Consider the following 22,408-nt stretch of genomic DNA (forward strand, 5'->3'; position numbering starts at 1 on the left):
GGAATATTCCAAAGCATTCAGAAAAATTAACACTCTGTTCATTGTTTCCCCATGCAATATACTGTTTCTACTATGTGCATTGATTGGGATTATGGGAACGTCCCACAAAAATTACATCATACTGTGATGGAATCCAATCTCCTCCCCCTCCCCGAGAGGTTCCCTGAATTTCTGCATGAACTCCATCATTTTGAAGGCATTGCTGTCCAATTACTAAACGATCTAGATATCCGGCCATGGGCTTAGCAGCCCCAGTAACTGCTCATACATAATTTAATTTTATGCATAATTGTATTCATCACTCATGAAATGTGTTTTTAAAATAATTCACTGCTCTGAGATTTTCTATTTTGATAGACACTCTATACTGTTTTTGTGAATTTTTTACGTGTTAATGCTGTATTCTATTACACAGTACGAAATATGCGCGCACACATACACACACACACAATGTGTAGTGGATCAGCAGAATTGTAGTTACACAATAGACCTCAAACTATTGTTTTAATGTTACATTTTAAAGTCGCTGTCTCTCTGAATTTTGCAGTCTGGGAAAATTTGCATCGAATTGGTATTTCCTGTTGACACAATATTAGAATTTTTTTTTGTTTTTTGTATTGGCCGAATGTTCCTATTATTTACTCCACATGTCGTTTTACTTCCAATTTTATGATTCCATCCTACTATACAACTTGGTCATCCTAAGTTTACAGAGTTCTCATGGGGACTGCAAAGTAACAATCCACAAATAAATGTGTGTGGTACTGTCTGAAATTCCATTTCATTTGTTTTAGATCCAACGGTTGGACTTGATGCTACTGATATTGAAAGAAATTTTCCAAATTTCCACCGTGAACTTTTTCAGCCTTTGAAACCGAGTTCTGACTTTGATCTCTCCTCAACTCTTTCTCAGTGCAGAATATCTCATGGCAGCAAAGACTTAAGCAAGGTATGTTTGAATGAAGAAAATTGAGAATTATTATTCTTTTGAAAAGTCAGCTCTGGTTTAATTATCTTCAAAAGTACATTCATTATGGCAAATAGGTAACTAAGACTCGACTTAACAACAGTTCATTTAGTGACCGTTTAAAGTTACAACAGCAGTGGAAAAAGTGATTTATGACCATTTTTCACACTTACGACCACTGCAGCATCCTCATGGTCATGTGATCAAAATTAAGCTGCTTGGCAACTGACTCACATTTATGACGGTTTCAGTGTCCCGGGGGGGTGTCATGTGATCTACCTTTTATGACCTTCTGACAAGCAATGGGGGAAGCCAGATTCACTTAGCAACTGTGTTATTCATTGAACAACTGCAGTGATTCACTTAACAACTGCAGCAAGAAAGGTCATAAAATGGAGCAAAACCCACTTAACTGTCTCACTTAACAACATAAATTTGGGGCTCAGTTGCGGTCGTAAGTTGAAGATGACCTGTATCTAGGTAACTTGTTGTCACAATGAAGTACATAACATGGTTGTATAGTGGACTAACAGTTTTGTTGCTGCATGATGGTTGCAAAACTGTTCTGCCACCATTTCAATCCCAGTTGTTCCAATTCTACCAAATCATTAGTAACACTAGAACTCCATATGTTAAGATGAGAAAACTCCCAACAGTTTTAAGCCACCTGTCATGAAATTTTCATGCTATACCCAGGGGTGGGTTTCTCACCACCGACTCACATGCGCCCGCCTTCCGCACATGTGCCCAGCCTTCCACATGCTTGTGCATGTGCCTTCTGTGCATGCACCCGGCCTTCCATGCATGCGTTCTGCTCACGTGCCTGCCTTCCACGCATGCGCCAAGCCTCAAAAATTTGGCTAAATAGAACAGCATTACATCCGGGCGAATGGGCAGGCCCAGCCACAGTCGCCGCTACCGGTTCGCCCGAACTGGCTGAACACCTCCTCTGGCTACCCCTTGATTCACCCGTCATGCATTTTCATTCTGTAGGTTTCAGATTTATCTAAGAGTCAAGATTTAACATCTTCTACCATAGAAGAGGGAAGGAACAGTACTTTATTCCTTAGCAGAGGAAACCTAAGCAATTCTCAGCTAAAGGAACAGAGTGATGAAAGGATAAATCAGCTAAGGCAAGGTAATTGTTTACTCACTTGGTCTTTGTAGTCGGGAAAATGTTTTTAAAAGTAATAATTTCCTGTATTAACAAATGGGAGAATATTTGAATACGTGCTGACCTATGTCTATTAAACTTTCAAGTTTAGGTTCCAAAGGTTCAGTTTGATTCATGCTTCTCTGATTTTCACCAGCAGATTTTCCCCAGTAAAGATATTCATTCATTCGTTCATTCATTCACTCACTCACTCAATTTCTATAGCCACCCATCTCAGCAAACGACTGGGCGGCTCACCTCAGAGACATACAATATATTAAATTAAAATCTTAAAAACATTTTGTAACAATAGAACAATATTATATTGCTAAGCAAGATATAGAAGAAACATTTGATGACAAACCAATTACCAGCTGTGCTGATTGTTTTGTTTGCATCTCATGGTTTCCATGACATTTGCATCTGGCATTAAAGATGCTGAGTTTGTGAGCTGGAAAGATGACAGCCTGGGTTCTTCAAAACCCGAGCTCTGCGCAACAGGGTGAGCTCCCGTTCCTTGCCCCAGCTCCTGCCAACCTAGCAGTTCAAAAGCATGCAAATGTGAGTAGATAAATAGGTACCACTTCGGTGGGAAGGTAACAGCGTTAGATGAGCCTCAGCATATAGTCCTGCTGGCCACATGACCACCCGACAACATTGGCTCCCTTGGCTAAGAAACGGAGATGAGCACCACCACCACCCCCATTAGGGTCAGACATGACCAGACAGGGAGACCTTTACCTTATTGAGAAATAATCATCATGATTTGATTAATCAGATTCTATGCCTTAGGAAAAAAATATTTTTCGGTGAGGAATTATAGCTTAGTACCATGTTTCCCCGAAAATAAGACCAGGTCTTATATTAATTTTTGCTTCAAAAAACTCATTAGAACTTATTTTCTGGTTAGGTCTTATTTTGGGGGAAATACAGTACTAAATGCGTCCGGTTGATGATCTTAACTGGGGCTTATTTCTGGGGTAGGGCTTAAATTATGAGCATCCTGAAAAATCATGCTAGGGCTTATTTTCTGGTTGGGTCTTATGTTTGGGGAAACATGGTAGTAGAGAGTGATTTATTTTCTTTTTTCAGTCTCTCAGATCTTGAAGATTCTGGTAAGGCCTTTGCTTGAGAATGTTGAATGAAGCAGCCATCTGGCTTTAGATGAGCAGATGGTCAGACCTGGTGGAAGGCTACGTTATTTATTTTTTAATATGAATAATAATTGCTCCTTCCTCTGCTTTGGTCGTCTAAAACTTTAGTTACATTCTGAATTTATGCGTACTTAACTTCCCCTAACAACAGTTTTCTGCCACTTCGCAGCTGTTCAACTCGTTGCTGAAGAATTGTCTGAATCGCTGTCCCTGGAAAGTAACTTGCACAATAGTTTTGGTAGATCCGGAGCCTTTAGTTTCAACCCTGAAGAAAACCTTGAGCTAAACAGGGACTGCGTTGAGGACCCTGAGACACCTGAGACTGGATCACGCGAGGACCTGCAGGATGACAGCGACTTTCGTTATTTCTGTTCGTCCGTTGAAAATTTTCGCAGCCTTACTCCGGTTGAAGATCAGACCTCCACGTACGAGATCATTCCGAGTTTTGGCCCAAAGAAAAGTACTCACGAGAGGACAGAATCGTCAAAAGAGGACAGGAGCTCAACGACAGAGAGCCTCTGCTTCGTTGAACTAGCCACAATGTCGTTCAACAAAACCAATGAAACGGGGACCAGGAACAGATTGATAGAAACTGACGTTGCACAATATGCTTTAAATTCCACGCAAGAGCAGAGTTTTCCAAAAGCAAAAGTTCTTCTGGGTTGGCCTCAAGAAATGAACTCTGGCAGTCCCTTTCAGAATTCTGCTGAGGAAAATATCAGTCAGCCCGCCATGTTTCCACAACTAAATATGGATGCCATCCAGGCTAAAAGCTCAGATTCCCGTTTGTCACAGTACAGTGTCCCTGTTTGGGTAAGACTTAAAGAGATCTGAGATGGAAGTGGTTTAAATCAGGGGTGTCAAACTCAAGGCCTGGGGGCTGGATTCGGCCCCCGGGGTGCCTAGATCTGGCCCGCAGGGCTGCCCCGGTAGCAAAGGACTGGCCCGCAGTGCTTCTGCCAGCAAAAACAGGCTCCCGAGCTCCGTTTTCAGCTGCCACAGCCTCCTGCAACCCTCTGCCAGTGAAAATGGAGGAGACATTAAATGCATTGTTTTTCTGATAACAAAAGCCATTTTGCCTAATTAAAGCATAAAGGGGTATAGTGGTACACAAAGGTATAAAAATAACACCGTTTAATTCACAATTGCTCAAATGCCAGAAGAAAGAACAACAAATTAATAGACGTAGGCTAAATAAGGTCAGAATATTCTGATTTCCCTAAGAGGAAGGTCCATAATGGGGTATTGCCAAGGTGACGGTCCTATTCCATCATCTTAGCTCTTTTTGTGGTATGGCTCATGATAGGACCTTTTGCCCTAAAGCAAGGGTCTCACAACTTGACAATTTTAAGACTTATGGATTTCAAATTCCAGAACCCCCAGCCAGCATGGCTAAAAACTGCCAAGTTTGGAGACCCCTGTCCTAAAGGTTTGGGATAGAATGATGCAGTTCTTGAACAAATGCAGAAATTCTGATTACTGAATTTTTCGGATTATAAGACGCTCCGGACTATAAGATGCACCTACCTTTTTTGGTGAGGAAAAGCCTCCCAGCAATTTTGCCTTCTTGCAGCAAACAGCAAATAGCCTACTTTACTTTCATTTTCGTTTTCAGCATAGCTTGATTAGCACAAGAAAAAAAAAATCTGCTCCCAGCAATTTACCTCCTTGCAGCAAGCAGCAGAGGTCCGCGCAGCAATAGGCAATGGCAATCCCTGCAGCCTGAAACAGCTGAGAGTCGGGAGGCCAATCCAATGGACAATCAACTTTTGCTAATTAGGCTGTGCTGAAGCTGAAATGGGCTGTTTTTTCTTGCTGCTTGCTGTAAGGAGGTAAATTGCTGGGAGGCAGAGGCCAAAGAGTGGGGGCCAGTGGGTGGGCGGGGCTACAGTCCGTGTATAAGTTACACCTAAATTTTCACTCCCTTTTGGGGGGGGGAAGGTGCTTCTTATAATCCGAAAAACACGGTATTTACTGTTTCCTATAATTAATTTCTTAGGAGACCCTTACAGGAAGAGGCATCATGGAAGAACCGGACCTGACACTAGTAAGCTCTAATGACATCAGCACTGCAGAATCAGAGCTTGTACCCGGTGATCATTTGGAAGTTAAGGACCGTCCCCAGGTAAAAACGTGGAGTGGGGTGTACGCGGAGCGATAATAGACACATTTTGATTTGGCCAGATGAATTTACGAATTTACAAAAGATGAGGCATGGTGGAAGTATTAAAGAATAGAGTGCTTTGAATTTGCAGGCCATTTGGCTGCTTAATAAGATAATAGTTGAGAAACTGGTTACAATAACAATTGAGGCCAGGATTGCTGCCACTAAGGAAAATGCAACATCACGTGATCACATCTCTTAGCGACGGCAATCCTGATTGCTGTTGAAACCTTAAGATGCACTGCTTGAGTTGAGGAAGGCTAGAGAGCGCTTGGGAGACCCAGTACAAGCTTTGCAGGCAGCTGCGCTGCAACAGGCAGGAATGATTTATAACCATCCCTCCCAGCTTTGACTTTGCTTGTGGAAAATCCCAAGGAGCTTCATATGACTATGGCTCCCTGCAACGTAATAATAAGCCAGGCGCCCAAGTTGACTGGATCGTGATCATGTGAGGGTGTTGCAATGGCTGAGACTTCAGGGACCAGTTGTATATCCATTTTTTCATCGCTGAACCATCATTGAACAAATGGACATAAGCTGAGGACTACCTGTAATTAAGGCCAATCTATTCCAGTTAAAAAGTGCTTTTTTTTTTTAACTTCAGCTATTCTTTATTTATTTTTTTAAATTTGATTTATATGCCGCCCTTCTCCGGAGACTCAGGGCGGCTTACAATGCGTTAAGCAATAGCCTTCATACTTTTGTATATTTTATACAAAGTCAGCTTATTGCCCCCACAACTGGGTCCTCAATTTACCTACCTTAGAAAGGATGGAAGGCTGAGTCAACCTTGAGCCTTGGCGAGATTCGAACCTGCAGTAATTGCAGGCAGCTGGTTTTAATAACCAGCTTAATAACAGGGTGCCTTAAACCACTGTACTACCAAGGCTCTTGGTGCGTATGCCTCTTTTTTAGTGATTTTGTTCTTTTCAGTGCATCAACCCTTACTATGCCAACAACACCTTACTTACTGTATTTACGTGTTTTTTTTTTGACAGAGCAGAGGATTTTTCCCATTGAACCCAGAAATGGATGAATTTCTCACTCAGATGGATTACCCACCAGTAACTCCAAGCCCCCAAAATGATCCAGATATAAACTACCAGCCAAGAGGTGGTATGTAAGCGGTACATTGCAAATGTATGAATGTAAATCAGAGCCTCTTGATATTCAGAGATCATAGCAGCTTGAATTAAAAACTGTAATACCCAGACAGATAATACAGACAGTCCTCGACTTAATGACAATTGAGGTCAGAATTATGTTGCTAGGTAAGAAATCTGTTAAGTGAGTTTTGCCCCATTCTATGACTTTCCTTGCCACATTTGTTAAGTGAACCATTGCAGCTGTCAAATTAGCATGGTTAACATGGTTCTTATGTCAATCTGGCTTCCCCATTGACTTTGCTTGTCCGAAGGTCGCAAAAGATGATCACATGATCCCAGGACACAGCAACCGTCATAAATATGAATCAGTTGTCAAGCATCTGAATGTAAATGACGTGACCATAGGAAATGCCGCAATGGTCATAAAGTGCGAAAAATGATAAGTCACTTTTCATTTCCATTGTAACTGTGAATGGTCACTAAATGAACTACTGTTGACGACTAGCCGTCCAACCTGAATCCCTCGCCAAGACTGAAGGTTTATTCTTCCAAGCTTTTGGGCTCATGCTGGAGCCCATCTTCAGGGAACTTCTCTCTCTCCAGAATGTGCACACTGGGCTCTTCTACATGTTGTATTTATATGGTGCCTAGTTGTGTGTAGCTTTTAGTTGTTAATTAGGATGGTTGATGGCTAGCTATTAAATCAGCTTATATAGAAGAAAGGTTCTCTGAGGAAGCGGTGTCATTGTCTGCAATCTTATAAAGGTTCCCCTCGCACATATGTGCTAGTCGTTCCCGACTCTAGGGGGCGGTGCTCATCTCCGCTTCAAAGCCGAAGAGCCACCACTGTCCGAAGACATCTCCGTGGTCATGTGGCCGGCATGACTAAACGCCAAAGCCGCACGGAATGCTGTCACCTTCCCACCAAAGGTGGTCCCTATTTTTCTACTTGCATTTTTTACCTGCTTTCGAACTGCTAGGTTGGCAGAAGCTGGGACAAGTAACAGGAGCTCACCCCATTATGCGGCACTCGGGATTCAAATCGCTGAACTGCCGATCTTTCGATCAACAAGCTCAGCGTCATAGCCACTGAGCCACCGCATCCCTTCTTGTATAGACCCCCCAAAAAAGGAATTTTAGTAAAATGGCATTATTCATTCTCTTCTAAAAAATATTTTATTAACCACCCCTGTATCAGACCTCATTGAATCCCTGCCTTTTTATGCCACACCAGTAAAGGAAGAATGCACCAAGCACATTTAATAGACTGACTTAATTATACTTGCATGCTTTTGGATTCAGAGTGTGCTTTTGTGGGTTCAATCAAAGGCCTGACTATAATGCTTGCAGGATTTGGCCCTTACTAGTATGCAAAAGGCTTTGAACTCAAAAGCTGTGCTAGAAATGTTCCAAGCATGAAAGAGTACAGATTTGGGGTTGGAACACTTCTGCTGTGGTTAAACGAACTGTTTTATGTTCACACAACTCTTTCAGGCCCCAAATATTTGCATTTAAACATTTGTACACCCATTAGCCATTACTGATGAGGCGTCTGGTCATTGTCCCTTATTTTCCGTATGTTAAATGGTTATGCTCTGTAAGTCTTCTGCATTTCGAAAATGTTTCTTGCCCTCAAACTTATTGTTTGCTCAGTGTTATATATATATTTTTGAACATAACCGTGCCATGTGGGGCTGGGGCTGAGGCTGTTGAAAATCACGGTTCCCATTTCTCAAAATGCATCTTTTTTTCCCCCCTCCCCACAGTTATATTGTCAGAGCTTGCACCTGTCCACGGCAGCCTGCAAGAATCGTTTTTGAAGCAGAAGAAAGATTTCATTGAGAGATCTTTGAAAAGGGTGGAGAAAGTAAAAAACCGGGAGCAGAGCTCTGAAAAGACCCAGTCTAAGGAATTACCACTGAAAAAACCACAACTCCATAAACGAAAAGTAAACCAGGCACCTCTTGGTAATTGTCAGTAAACAAGTATAAATTGAGGGAGAGGAGTGTGAAATGTGAACAGTCGTTTAGAAGAAACCAAAGCTTGCGGCCTTTGCTATCATCATCCAAATAATAAATCGCTTAAAATTAATTTGGGAATGTTGTGATTTGTAAACATTGTGAGGAGAGTGGGTGTGTGCAGGAGTAACATGGGCAACAACCCCCCCCCCCAAGTATTTCGGTAGTTCTGCCTGTTTTATGCGAACATTGGGAGGAATTGCTTTTACCTCTTTCCTGTCCTGAAAGATTTTTCTAATTTAAGTCCTGTTGTGTGTTTGTCCTGCTTGGATTCAAGGGGCAGCTGTCAATCTTTTGAAGAAAGGGGAAGAAAAAAAGTGCCTTTCACTTGACAGGAAAGTGGCCGCGGCCCAAATGCAGCAACGGACTTCAAGGTATTGTACCTTCCCTCAACTTCAGAGAAATTAAACCAATCTACTTTTTAACAAGCCGTGTCATTTTCTCCAGAGAACTGCCTTTGATTTTGGCTTTGCAGGCCATAATCGGTACTTTGAATTGCCCCTGAAGCATACTGGCAATCGGTTGCAGCTTATAAAGGTGTCACATCAACACGTGTTGTATATTGATTTGGTTTACACGGTTGCCCATCTCATTTTTATTTTGTTCTACACAGCCTACAGTAAAACATGAAATACACAGCATAAAAAAGCAAATTAAAAATAAAGCACAAGCCATAATTTGATCAGTCAGCCAGCCAGATGAGTTCTATATCCAAGTTTAGAGCCGCGGTGGCGCAGTGGTTAGAGTGCAGTATTGCAGGCTACTTCTGCTGATCAACTGCCAGTGGTTGACTCAGCCTTCCATCCTTCTGAGGTGGGTAAAATGAGGAGCTGGATTGTTGGGGGCAATAGGCTGGCTCTGTAAACTGCTTAGAGAGGGCTGTAAAGCACTGTAAAGCGGTATATAAGTCTAAGTGCTATTGCTATATACATCCAGGGCCCCACACACTTGGCAAAAAGGCAAATTTTCAAGGCCTTACAAAAGCCCAACGATGATGCCAATGTACTCTTAGGGGGGATGATGCACCAAGATGCAGGTGAGGCAGCAGAAAAGGGTCTCTTGGATCACACCAGCTGAGTGCTTGGAAAATGCCCTTCCTGCCAGATTGGGTACAACAGGTAGAAACAATTGGAGAGGGTTGGTCCCCATGTGTTTCTACGGGGAAATCTGGCTCTTAGGTCTAGAATTACTATTTCTGCTGATGTCTTGACTTGAGATTGGAAATGTCCCCTAAACACTACTTTTGCCTTTTTGAATAATTTAATGGTAACTGGAACAACTTTTTTTTTTGGCAGACTGTATAATAATCTGGCAGAAGTGAAAAACAGAAAGGAAGAGAAAGACAGAAAAGAAAATTACGCCAAGAACAGGGAAAGAGCAAAAGAATTTCAAAAGGTAAAACATCTGCAACACACTGTAATATTCCATCTCAGGATCTAATTTAAAAAAAAACACACTTCTTGTTTTGCTGGTTGTATTTGGTTCTTTTAATTGTGAATCAAATTGACTGAGTTTAGGCATTGACTTAAACCGTATTTAGCACGAGAAGAATTCATCCTGCTTGCAATTCAAAAATTTAAATGTGGCTGGCAGGAAGTGTCAGAAGTAAAATCATTTTAATACCATGTTGTTCCTTATTGTGTCCCAACTATTATTGTGTCCCAACAGCTGTTATGTCGTTCCATGTGAGTAGTTCATGAAAGATATCAGTGTAAATGATAGAATGCGTTAGACCCCAGTGAACAATGGGGCTGGACAAGTGGTACCCAGTTCTCAAAAGTTCCAGTCACCACACCTTAAGGATTACCATTTGCAACTTTCCCTGCCCATTTCCCACAAGCAAAGGCAGTGGGGAAGCCTGCAGAGAAGCTTGCAAGTTGCTTCTGGCACTTTTCCTCCTGAGCCCTGGAATACAAAATTCCAGGGATCTCATACTCCACTCTCACACCACCAGTAACTACGCCCCAGCCCGCATGCAATTGCCACAGCACTTTCTGCTTCAACTCAAAATACTTACCCTACCTTCCAGTCTCCTTCGGAGCCACTTCCAACTGGCTTCCCTACTGACAGCTTGTGGGAAGCCAGCAGGAAGTTAGAAGTCACAGTCACATGAGGTTCTTGCTTAGCAATGTGGCTTTTCTAACGACAGCAATGAGAACTGCTGAGATCGCCATTGTTAAGTGATGTGATCCAGGATCGGGTTTCAAAACCTGTCGCTACTGGTTCGCTCAGGGGCGCTTGCGCACTCACTGCTTCTGCGCATGCACAAAGGCTCCGCCCACCCACCACTGCCACTGCCACCAGTTCGCCCAATCCGGGGTGAACCGGTAGCAACCCACCACTGATGTGATCATGTCACTGCACTTTAGAAACTCAATTGCTTAGCAGTTCCAGTGCCAGTTTTCATTAATCAAAGGCTACTGGTTATTTAAAAGCAGAGCAGGTAAAATGGGCAATATCCTCCAAACCATTGTAGCTGTCCAGGAGTATATTTTTATGTCAGAAACCACCTGTGCCACATTTCAGTCACTTTTAAACTTCTAAGTGTTATTCAGTGGTGGGATTCAAGTAATTTAACAACCGGTTCTCTGCCCTAATGATTTCTTCCAACAACCAGTTTGCCAAACTGCTCAGAAAGTTAACAACCGGTTCTCCCGAAGTGGTGCGAACTGGCTGAATCCCACCACTGGTGCTATTGCTATTATACTTCTGCCATTTATTCATTGTTTAGATTATTTTCTTTCCCATTTCCTTACAGAAAACATTGGAAAAACTACGAGCCAGAAAAATCAATTTGAAAACCTAGTATTTTACAGACGTCCCACCAATGGAGGATAATTTATCAGCATTATATTTGAGATCTCTGCAATAAATTATGTGGCAGAATTTGAGATAATTTACATTTGGTATGGATATATTTGCAAAATGCCCAATGCTGTGTATAGACCATTGTTGTCTCCAATTATGGCTTTTCAACTCAAAAGATTTTTATTTTCAAATGTCACGAGTTTGCTTTTTGTACTATTTTACCTATTTATAATAAAATATTTGAAAAAATGTAGATTGACAAGTTATTCAAAAGCCCCGTTCCTTTCCTCTTGCCTTTAAAAATTTGTGCCGTCAGCAGTATGGGGAAGGGAGATTTATTCTCAGCCTCCTGCCAAAGGACCCAGAAGATTGAGAACAGAAAGTTATATTGTAATATTAATAGCTACCCTGTTTCCTCGAAAATAAGACCCAACCGGAAATTAAGTCCTAGCATGATTTTCAGGTTGCTCGTAATATAAGCCCTACCCCCAAAATAAGCCCGTTAAGATTGTCAGCCAGATGGATGCATTTAGTACCGTATTTCCCCCCAAATAAGCCCTAACCAGAAAATAAACCCTAATGCGTCTTTTTTGAACAAAAATTAATATAAGACCCAGTCTTATTTTCTGGAAAACACAGTAGGTACCTTGGAAATTTCAGCTGCCACTAAGAGAAAATCCCTGAACACAATCTGTGATTTTTCTTAACCAGTCTAATGTTGCATTAATGAGCAGTACCAGTCCAAGTCTGAGATGTAAAAAAAGATTCAGAGGATACACAATCATGAAACAAGACTTCACAGGTTGTGGGACTAATGCCCAGTCTTTTTATTAAGTAAACCATTATTAACCACAGTACAGCAAAACTGCAAATGCTGTCTTGAGAGAGAACTAGATTATTCAAACAAATATCTGCTTAACAATTAGAAGCACACAAGAATACAGCTTCTTACAAGAAACACATCTCACAGTTTTCTAAGTTAATCAGCGGATTCCACAATTTTTCAAGCATTAACTTAATGCCCAAATATTTGTTGGCAGAGACCATTCTGTTCCATGTCTTCCCTTTGGCATTCTTCCAAGAGCCAGCAACCTGAAACGGAAGCAAAGTATACTCATAAGGTCAACCCACCAGCCCTCAATGGAGGTTTAGAAAGCTGGCTTAGCTGCTTACTACAGCCCCATGGAGGACACTTCTTCTAAATAGCGATTGAAATTTGTAACACTTTTTTCTAATCTCATCCCCCAATGAACAACCTTCCATCTAGTCCAGGAGTCTCCAAACTTGGCAGCTTTAAGACTTGTGGACTTCAACTCCCAGCTATGCTGGCTGGAGAATTCTGGGAGTTGAAGTCCACAAGTCTTAAAGCTGCCAAGTTTGGAGACCCCTGATCTAGTCATTCATCCCAATTGCCACACAAGGGAGTCTTCCACCTGCTTTTGACTCAATGTCTCCTCTTGTACAAATCACAGAGCGCTCCAGGTACCCCCTTGATATCCTACTGAGGATTTTCCATCTAAGGTCGCCGCGTTAAGAGCTGCCTGTTCATCAGCAACGCAACCCTCTTTGAAGTGACCTTCTGCGCAGCATCTTCTCCACGGCCTTCCATTTTTTTTACCTTTGGCTCGAAGTCCACTTTCAGCCAACTTTGCAGACTCCCACGGAGATTTCCTTGGGGGTTATTTCGATAAAGGCTCCCTGCTGGAAACAGGGTGAAACATGGTTAAGCATTAAAGTTATGGAAAATTGATTCTAAAGTTCTGAGTTATTAAGCTGTTTCAGATAAAAACACATTAAGCTGTTTCAGATGAGAGCTGAGATGCAAGGGAAGAAGACATAGAAAGTGACAGACATTCTTCAGTTTGCAGCTTTTAGATTCCAGGCCTCAATTATTATTTTTCTCTTAATGTTTCCACCAGATTTCGTTGCTACCATGGCAGCAATGTAAAAAATCTAGAGGAGTTACTTTGCGGTCACGTCCACAGCATACCAGAAATAAGATTTTCTAGCAGCCTTGGTAGAGACCAAGTACTAGGTAGTCCTCGACTTACGATTGCAATTGAGCCCAAATTTTCTGTCGCTGAGATGTTTGTTAAGTGAGTCTTGCCCCATTTCAAGGCCTTTCTTGCCATAGTTGTTAAGAGAATCACTGCAGTGGATAAGTTAGTAACCCGGTTGTTAAGTGAACCTGGCTTCCCCTTTGACTGTGCTTATCTGAAGGTCGCAAAATGTGACCACATGACCCTGGGACACAGCAATGTCCGTAAGTAGGAATCGGTTGCCAAGCATCTCAATTCTGATCACGTGATCATGGGAAGGTTACAGAAACACTGAAAAATGGTCATAACTCACTTTTTTCAATGCCGTTGTAACTTTGAACGGTCACTAAATGAACTGTTGTTAAGACTACCTCTACGGATAATCCTCGCCTTATGACCACTTGTTAGGCACTCGACAATAGGCCCACATTTATAGCTGTCTCCAGTGCCCTGCAGTCAGATGACCGTTTTATGATGGTTTTGCCAAAAGTCAGCATTTTCGACAAAACCAGTCAAACCGTTAAGTTTGCTTAATGACTGTAGTGGCCACTTTAGGACTGCTGTGTTTGCTTAACCTACACCACAAAAAAGTTGTAAAATAGCAATAGCTCTTAGACTTATATACCGCTTCATAGTGCTTTTTACAGCCCTCTCTAAGCGGTTTGCAGATCTGGGTCCTCATTTTATCGACCTCGGAAGGATGGAAGACTGAGTCAACCTTGAGCCTGGTGAGATTCAATCTGCCAAATTGCAGTCAGCCGACAGTCAGCAGAAGTAGCCTGCAGTACTGCACTCTAACCACTGTACCACCTCGTGGCTGTCAGGCTGGACAGACGAGTGATCTGATTTATGACTGTCATGACTTACAACCATGATGGGCTATTAGCAGTCATTCATCAAGGGCTACCTGTAAGATATTACAATCTAAAATAAAGGTGTATTTATTTCAGGATTGAGCGGTGGATTTTCACTTGCCAGCTTCAATGTGAAAACTGAGAGCAAGGTCCTACTATTATCCATTTAAGATATTTGAAATATAACACAAGAATATGTTTTCATCTTCTCCATCCTTGTGGTCTCTTCCCAGAATTTAGGACGGTCCAATCGTATTTTCTTCAAGGAAATTAAGGTCTCTTGTTTTATGTTATTTCATCATCTTGAAGTGTTTTAAGCAATGCAAATTTCAGGCCGAAGGTGGGATTATGCGCCATTAAGGCTCTGAAGGCTACAATCAAAACTAAATGAGGCAAAATTGGTCACATTACCTATTTACTGATACCTTTTCAGGCGGGTCAGCACCATGGATGTCCCGTTCCCCCAACCTGCAGAGGGAGAAAGCATTTCTTTGATGGCCGTTCTTTAGGAGGAATCCTGGGACCGTCCTAAGATCTTAATTGTCTTGCAATTTTACTGCACCCATCAAACTGCAGAGATTGATGGGTAAAACGAAATCACAAGTCGGTCACTTTATGAGGCGTTTCCAACGATAAAGAACCTACAGTTAGGCTCCATCGGGATAGACCTCAATATTGGTTTTTCAATATTGTTATATCTAGACAGGTTCTAGCTACCATTTTGGGACTCCGTTTTATCAGAGTCAGATATCGATGACGTAAGGACTTCATACATTTTATCACCTCCAACTCAACATCATCTATTTTTCCAGTCTACAACACAGCCCTTTCAACAGTTCCAAGAAGGCTCCCACACCAGTGATGGGAATTCAAAAAATGTTATTACCCGTTTTGTGGGCGTGGCTGGGTGGTCATGTGCCTGGGTGGGAGTGGCCAATTCGATGTCACTTCTTTGCCCTAATGACCTACAAAAAGAAGATATACCAAAAGGTAGTTTATTATTTCGTGCATTTAATACTTAAATAAGAATAAAAGAAGTACACAAAACAATAAGAGATACACAAATACTTACATGAGAAAATAAAAGTGTTATTTGTCTTTAAGGTATTTCTAGCAGTCAGGAAGATTATTTTCAATTTCGGAGTCATCAATAATTGACTTGCTGTTTTCTCCAAGTTCAAGTGGTGGTGCTTCTGGTGGTACTTATTAGGGTTTCGGATCATCCAAGGCCAATTCTGTTGTATCTGGCTCCAATCTTGTTTTCTTGCTGAAAAAAGTGGTCAAACTCTTGTTGCCTGTTCATCCTGTTAAAGGCTACTATTGCAAAAGAAATAAAACAATACTGTACTTTGGACTCGATTGTGGTTGTAGGTTGAGGACTACAGGTAACGGAAAGGGATCTCTGTTTTCACCTAACAATGTAGTCTTTTCACCCATTGCTGTGAACAATTTGTAATGTACACATACAAAAATTGTCTGAAATGGTATAGGGTTTCCTGCCTGAACAGGAGGTTGAACTAAAACACCACCACAGTCCCTTCCAACTCTGGGTCTACTACTGGGCTCATTCCTCCCTTTCCTTATTTTACCAGATTAACAGGTCCGTTTTGTCGGTATATGTAGTCCAACCCCCGCCTAAACAGGAGACCCTTCACCATTTCTGACAGAGGGCAGTTCAGTTTCTTCTTGAAAGCCTTCAGTGATGAAGCTCCCACAACTTCTGAAGGCAACTTCTGTTCCATGGGTTGATCGCTCTCGCTGTCAAGAGCATGGGTGGGAGGAGGGTGTGTGTGTGTCACACAGTCCCTGGACAGAGCAACTTGCCAAAAATTAAGTGAGCGGTGAAGGCTGGCAAGCGAGGAAAGCTGGCAAGCAGCAGAGATCAGTAATATTTAGTTACTCTTAGTGTCTGACACTATAAGGCAGGGTGGATAAAAATCAATGATTTTTTAAAAATTTTTTTTAAAAAAATCAGATTTTTTTGATTTAAATCGGATTTTTTTGATTTTTATCGAATTTATTTTAATAAAAAACTTTTGGGGTAAAAATCTATCGTAAGATAGTTTTCTATTTAAGATACATAAACAATTTAGTTTATTCAGCATGAAATGGAGCTTAGTTATGTAGCATGAGGCTGTATATTCTGCAACACTGGGACTATCGGTGAGTCAACAGCGGGTCAAAGGAGTAGCAGAGATGACAGTTGCTCTTTAAAAATTATGATTTAAATCGAGTTGATTTAAATCAAGCCTTTTTACTAGTGATTTAAATCATGATTTAAATTGTGATTTAAATCAACTCGATTTAAATCAAATCCACCCTGCTATAAGGTAAAAGTAAAGGCTATGTGCTAGTCGTTCCTGACTCTAGGGGGCAGTGCTCATCTCTGTTTCAAAGCCGAAGAGCCAGCGCTGTTCAAAGATGTCTCCATGGTCATGTGACTGGCATGACTAAATGCCAAAGGCACACGGAACGTTGTTATCTTCCCACCAAAGGTGGTCCCTATTCTTCTACTTGAATATTTTACATGTTTCGAACTGCTCGGTTGGCAGAAGCTGGAACAAGAAACGGGTGCTCACCCCGTTATGCGGCACTAGGGATTTCAATCTTTCGATTGACAAGCTCAGCGTCTTAGTCTCTGAGACACCGCGGTCTGACACTATATAGTGTTTAAAAGACCCCAATCCAATCCAATTTCACTGACACCTTTTCAGAAGGGTCAGCACCACAGATGTTCCGCCCGCCCACCTGCAGAGGGAGAAAGCATTTCTTGATGGCCGTTCTTTAGGAGGAATCCTGGGACTCTCCTAAGATCCTAATTGTCTTGCAATTTTACTGCACCCATCAAACTGCAGAGATTGAAGGGTAAAACGAAATCACAAGTCGGTCACTTTATGAGGCGTTTCCAACGATAAAGAACCTATAGTTAGGCTCCATCGGGATAGACCTCAATATTGGTTTTTCAATATTGTTATATCTAGACGAGGTTCTAGCTACCATTTTGGGACTCCATTTTATCAGAGTCAGATATCGATGACACAAGGACTTCATACATTTTATCACCCCCAACTCAACATCATCTATTTCCAGTCTACAACACAGCCCTTTCAACAGTTCCAAGAAGGCTCCCACACCCATTTGCACCACTCAGGGAACCCTGAGGACACAAATAAACCTCCCAAAGTGGCCTCAATGACTCTAAAAGGATGCAAATGACCAGCTGTCTGCAAGAAATATAAACCCTTCCAATCCTCACCTGGACCAGTCAGAGTCCCAAAGGTTCTTTTTCAAGAGGCAACCGGAGTTTCCTGTTTTTCTTTGAAGACGTTTCGCTTCTCACCCCATGTTAGGATATGGTTTGAGCCTAACAAGTTGTCCAGGCAATATATGTGTTCTGTGACTTTAATATGAATATGTATTGTTTGACTTTAAAATTTTACTGCTGATTCATTGTGTGCTGTAATTAGATAATCACTAGTTGTAAACGTACTTAAGAAAGGTACTGTGAAGTATTCAGTTGATGATAAGCTACCATAGTGTGTGGAGTTGCTATCATTGTGCTATCATCGTTGGATGGATCTGCTACCATCGTAGTTTGTGAACCAGAGTGAGTTTGTTATTCTAACCAACTACTGTTTGTGTGGTAAGAAGATTTTTGTATCACTGGACTGATTTAACTGGCAAAGACTTGGATTGATTTAAAGACTATGAGATTGTTTTTTCACTATAAAGTAAGCTTTTGATAAACAGTTTGCACATCTCTTATTCATTGCTCTCAGCAACGTTTCTCTGTGCTCTACACTCTGCTGGTTGGTAACACAACAACAATATCCTTAACACCCCAGAAGCTTCTTCAGCTCTGACACCATCCAGTCAGAGCTGAAGAAGCTTCTTGGATGAGAAGCGAAATGTCTTCAAAGAAAAACCAGAAAGTCCTCTTGAAAAAAAGCACCTTTGGGACAACCACGACCTGGATGACTGAGAATCTCCAAAGACCTTGAACTCAAGTATTTCATCAGCTAAGAATGTCTTAGCAAGTGTATAAATACCCAGACAACATTCAATGTGCTCATAATTTGAAAGATGAAAAGGAAATGAGATTCCATACCATGCCGTGCCCGTTTCTTCATCTGAAGCGGCTGCCGTTCACTTATGCGTTGGGCTCACCAGGGAAAACCAGCTGTCAACTTGCAGCTGCAGAAAAACATACAATGAATAAGTGTGCAAGGCTCTCACAGTTGCGTTCTTCTTTTCCTAGTCATAGAAAACTTCAGCTATGAAATTTCAACTACCTTGCAAGTTTCAGCTGGGCTGAGATATACCAGCTCCACTCCCTCCACCCCACTGCCAAACTATTTTTTTTCTAGAAAATTTTATTTACCACAGACTCCTTATTTAAGTAACGGCTCTGAGTTTTTTAGGGACCAATCATCAGGGAAAATATATTCCATTGAAACAAACTTTTAATAAGGCTTTCTCCTGTTCTTAAACTGGGGAGAAAAGACTAGACCCGTGATGGTGAACTTATGGCATGTGTGCCACATATAGGTGGGCACGCAAGCTCAGCTGATTTTCGGGCCTTCTGGACCTACCAGAAGTAGGGAAACAGGCTGTTTCCTGACTCCGGAGGGCTTCGGGGGATGGTGGGGAAGGCTCGTTTTTCTCTCTCCCCAGGCTCCAGAGCTTTTCTAGGAGTCTGGGGAGGGTGAAAATGGCCTCCACCCCAACCGAAGGTCCTCCGGAGGCCAAAAACGACACTTTTCCGGCGGGGGGAGCATTGCATGCGCAGGGGCGGGGTGCATAGAATTATGGGTGTGGGCATGCGAGCACAAACACCCCACCCCTTCCTGGCACGCGATGGCAAAAAGGTTAGCCATCACTGGACTAGGCTACGCTACTCAAACATTCAGGATTTTCCTTTTCTCCTGATCGTCCTCTTCCTAATTGGTTCTTTTTAAATGACAGAGGAAATGCTGGATTAAGCTTGTTTTCAAGAAAATATATAACAGCTTTCATTTATTTCACCTAAAATGGCAGTAAAAGAAAATATCTGATTCCTGAGGGGGGGAAAAAAATCTCTCTTGAGTTTGCATTCTATCCATGTCTGTCATCGCCAATAAGGGAGTCCATTGTCCACCCACGCTAGTTTCAGGGGGTTCATCAATTGCTTCCCATTGTATTGAGAACCAATTATGCCCCCTTGGTAATCTCATCACTTGTTCAGCAATATAAAATTCCAAGGAATGTCATTTTGACCCCATCACTGACTATCGGGGGCGAGTCTTTGGCCTCCACGGAGAGGGCGCGCAATCTGGGTGTCCTCCTGGATACGCAGCTGTCTTTAGAAGAACATCTGACAGCGGTAGCCAGGGGGACCTTTTGTCAGATTCGCCTGATCCGCCAGTTGCGGCCCTTTCTTTATCGGGATTCCCTGTGCACAGTCACTCATACCCTCGTCACCTCACGCCTGGACTACTGCAACGCTCTCTACATGGGGCTCCCCTTGAGGAGCACCCGGAGGCTCCAACTGGTCCAGAATGCGGCCGTGTGGGTAATTATGGGAGCTGCCTGGCGCTCCCACATAACACCGCTCCTGCGTGAGCTGCACTGGCTCCCAGTGGTCTTCCGGGTGCGCTTCAAGGTGTTGGTCACCGCCTTTAAAGCGTTCCATGGCATAGGACCTAGTTATCTTCGAGACCGCCTGCTGCTACCGATGACCTCCCACCGACCTGTGCGCTCCCACAGAGAGGGCCTCCTCGAGGTGCCATCAGCCAAACAATGTAGGCTGGTGACCCCCCCGGGGGAGGGCCTTCTCTGTGGGGGCACCCACCCTCTGGAATCAGCTGCCCCCAGAGATAAGGAGAATTTAAGACCTCGGTGCCTTCCGCCGTGCCCTTAAAACTTTCTTTTTCCAGCAAGCTGGGCTGGCTTAACATAACATTTTTTAAAAAACATTTTTAACTGGTTTGTCATTTTAAATTGGGGCCAAATTAATATATATCCTTTTAATTGTTTTTAATGTTTGTATTGTATGTTTTTAGCTGGCTGTACACCGCCCTGAGTCTCTCGGGACAAGGTGCGGTATATAAATTCGAAATAAAATAAAAAAATAAAAATAAATTTTCTACACAGCAAACGCCCAGAAAGTCAACAAGCTATTGTTAAAAGGCTACTTCGGTCACTTTGTTCAGAATGGCTGTTACATTCATTTTCTCTTTTCAGAGCAGTTGAACATCTTGCCAATCATCATGACAATCCCAACAGTCTTATGAAAACGACCTCAATTTTCATGCCAGGCTTTGGCGTGATGTTATTTGTAATTTTAAAAGCCCTTCTAGAATAGGGGTCGGCAACCTTAAACACTCAAGAAAGCCATTTGGACCAGTTTCCCACAGAAAAGAAAACACCGGCAGCCACAAAACTCTTCCCGGGCCTATTTCCTAAGCGGCCATAAAACATCGCACATTGGCCGTTGTGACGCATATTTTGAGCGACAGGGAGCCGCAGGAGGGATGAAAGAGCCACACACGACTCCAGAGCTGCGGGTTGCTGACCCCTGTTCTAGGATAAACCAGTAGATTCCAAAGCTAACTTTCTGCTAGGTTTCAGAATTAAATTACTTCAATATCTTACCAAATCAGCCATAGATCTCAATGGAAGAGAATATCTGTAGCTCAGGGTTGAATTGCGGAGTCTTTGGTGCTTTCTGGGCTTCGCTGTTTTTCTTGCAGATATCTCATTACCGAACTAAGTAATAGCATCAGTTCTAGTAGGGAGTAGGCTTTGTTCTCATTTTATACACTAGACTGGCTTGCCTTATCAGAGTTGGTAGGAGTGGCCTTGGTGGATCGCTGTTAGCTTGTCAGTCCCTTGACTGGGGTATTGTTTGCTTCTTGATGGTCGGTCTAATGTTAATCTTTGTGTTCATCTCCGTTCATCTGGATGTTTATTGACGGTGAGGAGTTTTCATGTCTTGAGTTGCTAATTGGCATTTATAGACATGATGTGATAGTCTTCTGTGTCTGTTTATCCGGAGCGGCTGTTATGGGCCTTTGCAATATATGTTGTAGATTATTTCTGGTTTTTTTCTTCTTCTGGGGGCTGCTGAGTCTTTTGGTTTAGTTCTATTTTGGAAGGCTTTGGTCGGTTTGCGTGCTGCAGTGACGTCATGTGATGGTTAACAAGTCTGTTGTTGGTTGGTGTGGTGGCTTTTACAACAGATGTGTATTTCTAATTTGCCATCTGGAATGAAGATATCCAAGGAAAGGTAGTAGAGGGTTTCCCCCCCAACACCCTTCCCTAGTGAACTTTAATCCTTTGAAGATGTTGTTGAAGGGGGCTTTGCGTGGTCCCTACTTGGCCCGTTTAAATAATGATAAAGGTGTCATCTACGTGTTTTATTTCATGGCTGTGCACCGCCCTGAGTCCTTCGGGAGTAGGGCGGTATTGAAATTCAATAAAATAAATAAATAAATAAATATGTACCCAATTTATATTTTGGGTTGTATGTATATGACTACGGTCGATATTATGGTACCTCTATTAGTTCGGAAAGCAGTGAACCCGCGGGGTTCAGCCGAACTAGAAGTACGTGGGTTAGGCAAAGTTTGGCAAGGTCCACATTTCTGGTTATTTCAATGTTGGTGTATTTGGTTAGGTCAGCGCTTTCACGGTTCATTGGCTAATTTTGGATCTATGGATGTAAAAAGAACTTGCGGCATCAAATGACGAAGGTGGTTTTGTCTTCACCTACGATCACGTCTTTTGATTATTTGGAGGCACTGTAGTGAGTAGGTTGGGAGAATTTGCTTCCCTCGGTGAGCCTTTTAGTCAATTCTTTAGCCATGTGGTATGTTGGGGTTCCTGATGGCAGCTTTAAGACTTGTGGACTTCAATTTCCAGAATTCTCCAGCTGGCTGGAGAATTCTGGGAGTTGAAGTCCACAAGTCTTAAAGCTGGCAAGTTTGAAGATCTCTGATACAACTTAATGGAGAAGTATGCGCAGAAGTGTAGAAGGACCGGTCCACTACTTTTAATTGGCCGCTGGTCTTTCTTTGGTGATTTTCCCTTTCTTGGGGAGGTCGCCGAGCGTTCCCTTGATCCAGATGATTCATTTTTCTATTGGATCGGTGTTCACCATGATTT

The 22,408-nt window shown here is 42.4% G+C and overlaps 1 protein-coding gene, 1 long non-coding RNA gene and 3 other non-coding genes across 18 annotated transcripts in view; 1 reads left to right on the top strand and 4 right to left on the bottom strand.

Moving 5' to 3' along the window:
* CEP295 (centrosomal protein 295) overlaps window positions 1–11,633 on the top strand; it is a 54,700-nt gene extending 43,067 nt beyond the window's left edge. For 8 of the 13 annotated variants that reach the window (XM_060686205.2, XM_087894600.1, XM_087894602.1 and 5 more), the window contains 9 exons: window positions 795–949; window positions 1,961–2,105; window positions 3,444–4,087; window positions 5,274–5,399; window positions 6,437–6,554; window positions 8,311–8,511; window positions 8,840–8,936; window positions 9,858–9,957; window positions 11,321–11,633. In XM_060686205.2, coding sequence (XP_060542188.2) covers window positions 795–949; window positions 1,961–2,105; window positions 3,444–4,087; window positions 5,274–5,399; window positions 6,437–6,554; window positions 8,311–8,511; window positions 8,840–8,936; window positions 9,858–9,957; window positions 11,321–11,368 — 1,634 coding nt within the window. In that variant the 3' untranslated portion in view covers window positions 11,369–11,633. The remainder of the gene's footprint in view (window positions 1–794; window positions 950–1,960; window positions 2,106–3,443; window positions 4,088–5,273; window positions 5,400–6,436; window positions 6,555–8,310; window positions 8,512–8,839; window positions 8,937–9,857; window positions 9,958–11,320) is intronic. The other 5 variants (XM_087894599.1, XM_087894601.1, XM_087894603.1 and 2 more) reach the window with 1 other exon arrangement.
* Window positions 11,634–12,153: 520 nt separating this feature from the next.
* LOC148113284 (uncharacterized) lies at window positions 12,154–22,205 on the bottom strand. Of its 2 annotated transcripts, none has more exons than XR_015734372.1 (7): window positions 20,897–22,205; window positions 18,372–18,457; window positions 15,336–15,580; window positions 15,150–15,228; window positions 14,675–14,731; window positions 12,989–13,071; window positions 12,154–12,462 (listed from the first exon to the last, which is right to left on the bottom strand). It is a non-coding gene; the product is annotated as an uncharacterized LOC148113284 (long non-coding RNA). The 2 variants fall into 2 exon arrangements; XR_015734373.1 differs by having other exon boundaries at window positions 12,989–13,068; window positions 20,897–22,153.
* LOC117664462 (small nucleolar RNA SNORA18) lies at window positions 14,802–14,937 on the bottom strand. The gene has a single exon (XR_004591067.2). It is a non-coding gene; the product is annotated as a small nucleolar RNA SNORA18 (small nucleolar RNA).
* Window positions 17,081–17,216, bottom strand: LOC117664466 (small nucleolar RNA SNORA18). The gene has a single exon (XR_004591069.1). It is a non-coding gene; the product is annotated as a small nucleolar RNA SNORA18 (small nucleolar RNA).
* Window positions 20,445–20,520, bottom strand: LOC117664452 (small nucleolar RNA Z40). Its single transcript, XR_004591060.1, has one exon. It is a non-coding gene; the product is annotated as a small nucleolar RNA Z40 (small nucleolar RNA).
* Window positions 22,206–22,408: the final 203 nt, after the last annotated feature.

Source organism: Pantherophis guttatus, chromosome 5, assembly GCF_059756535.1.
Source record: "Pantherophis guttatus breed Tessera chromosome 5, ASM5975653v1, whole genome shotgun sequence".
Lineage (NCBI taxonomy): Eukaryota > Metazoa > Chordata > Lepidosauria > Squamata > Colubridae > Pantherophis > Pantherophis guttatus.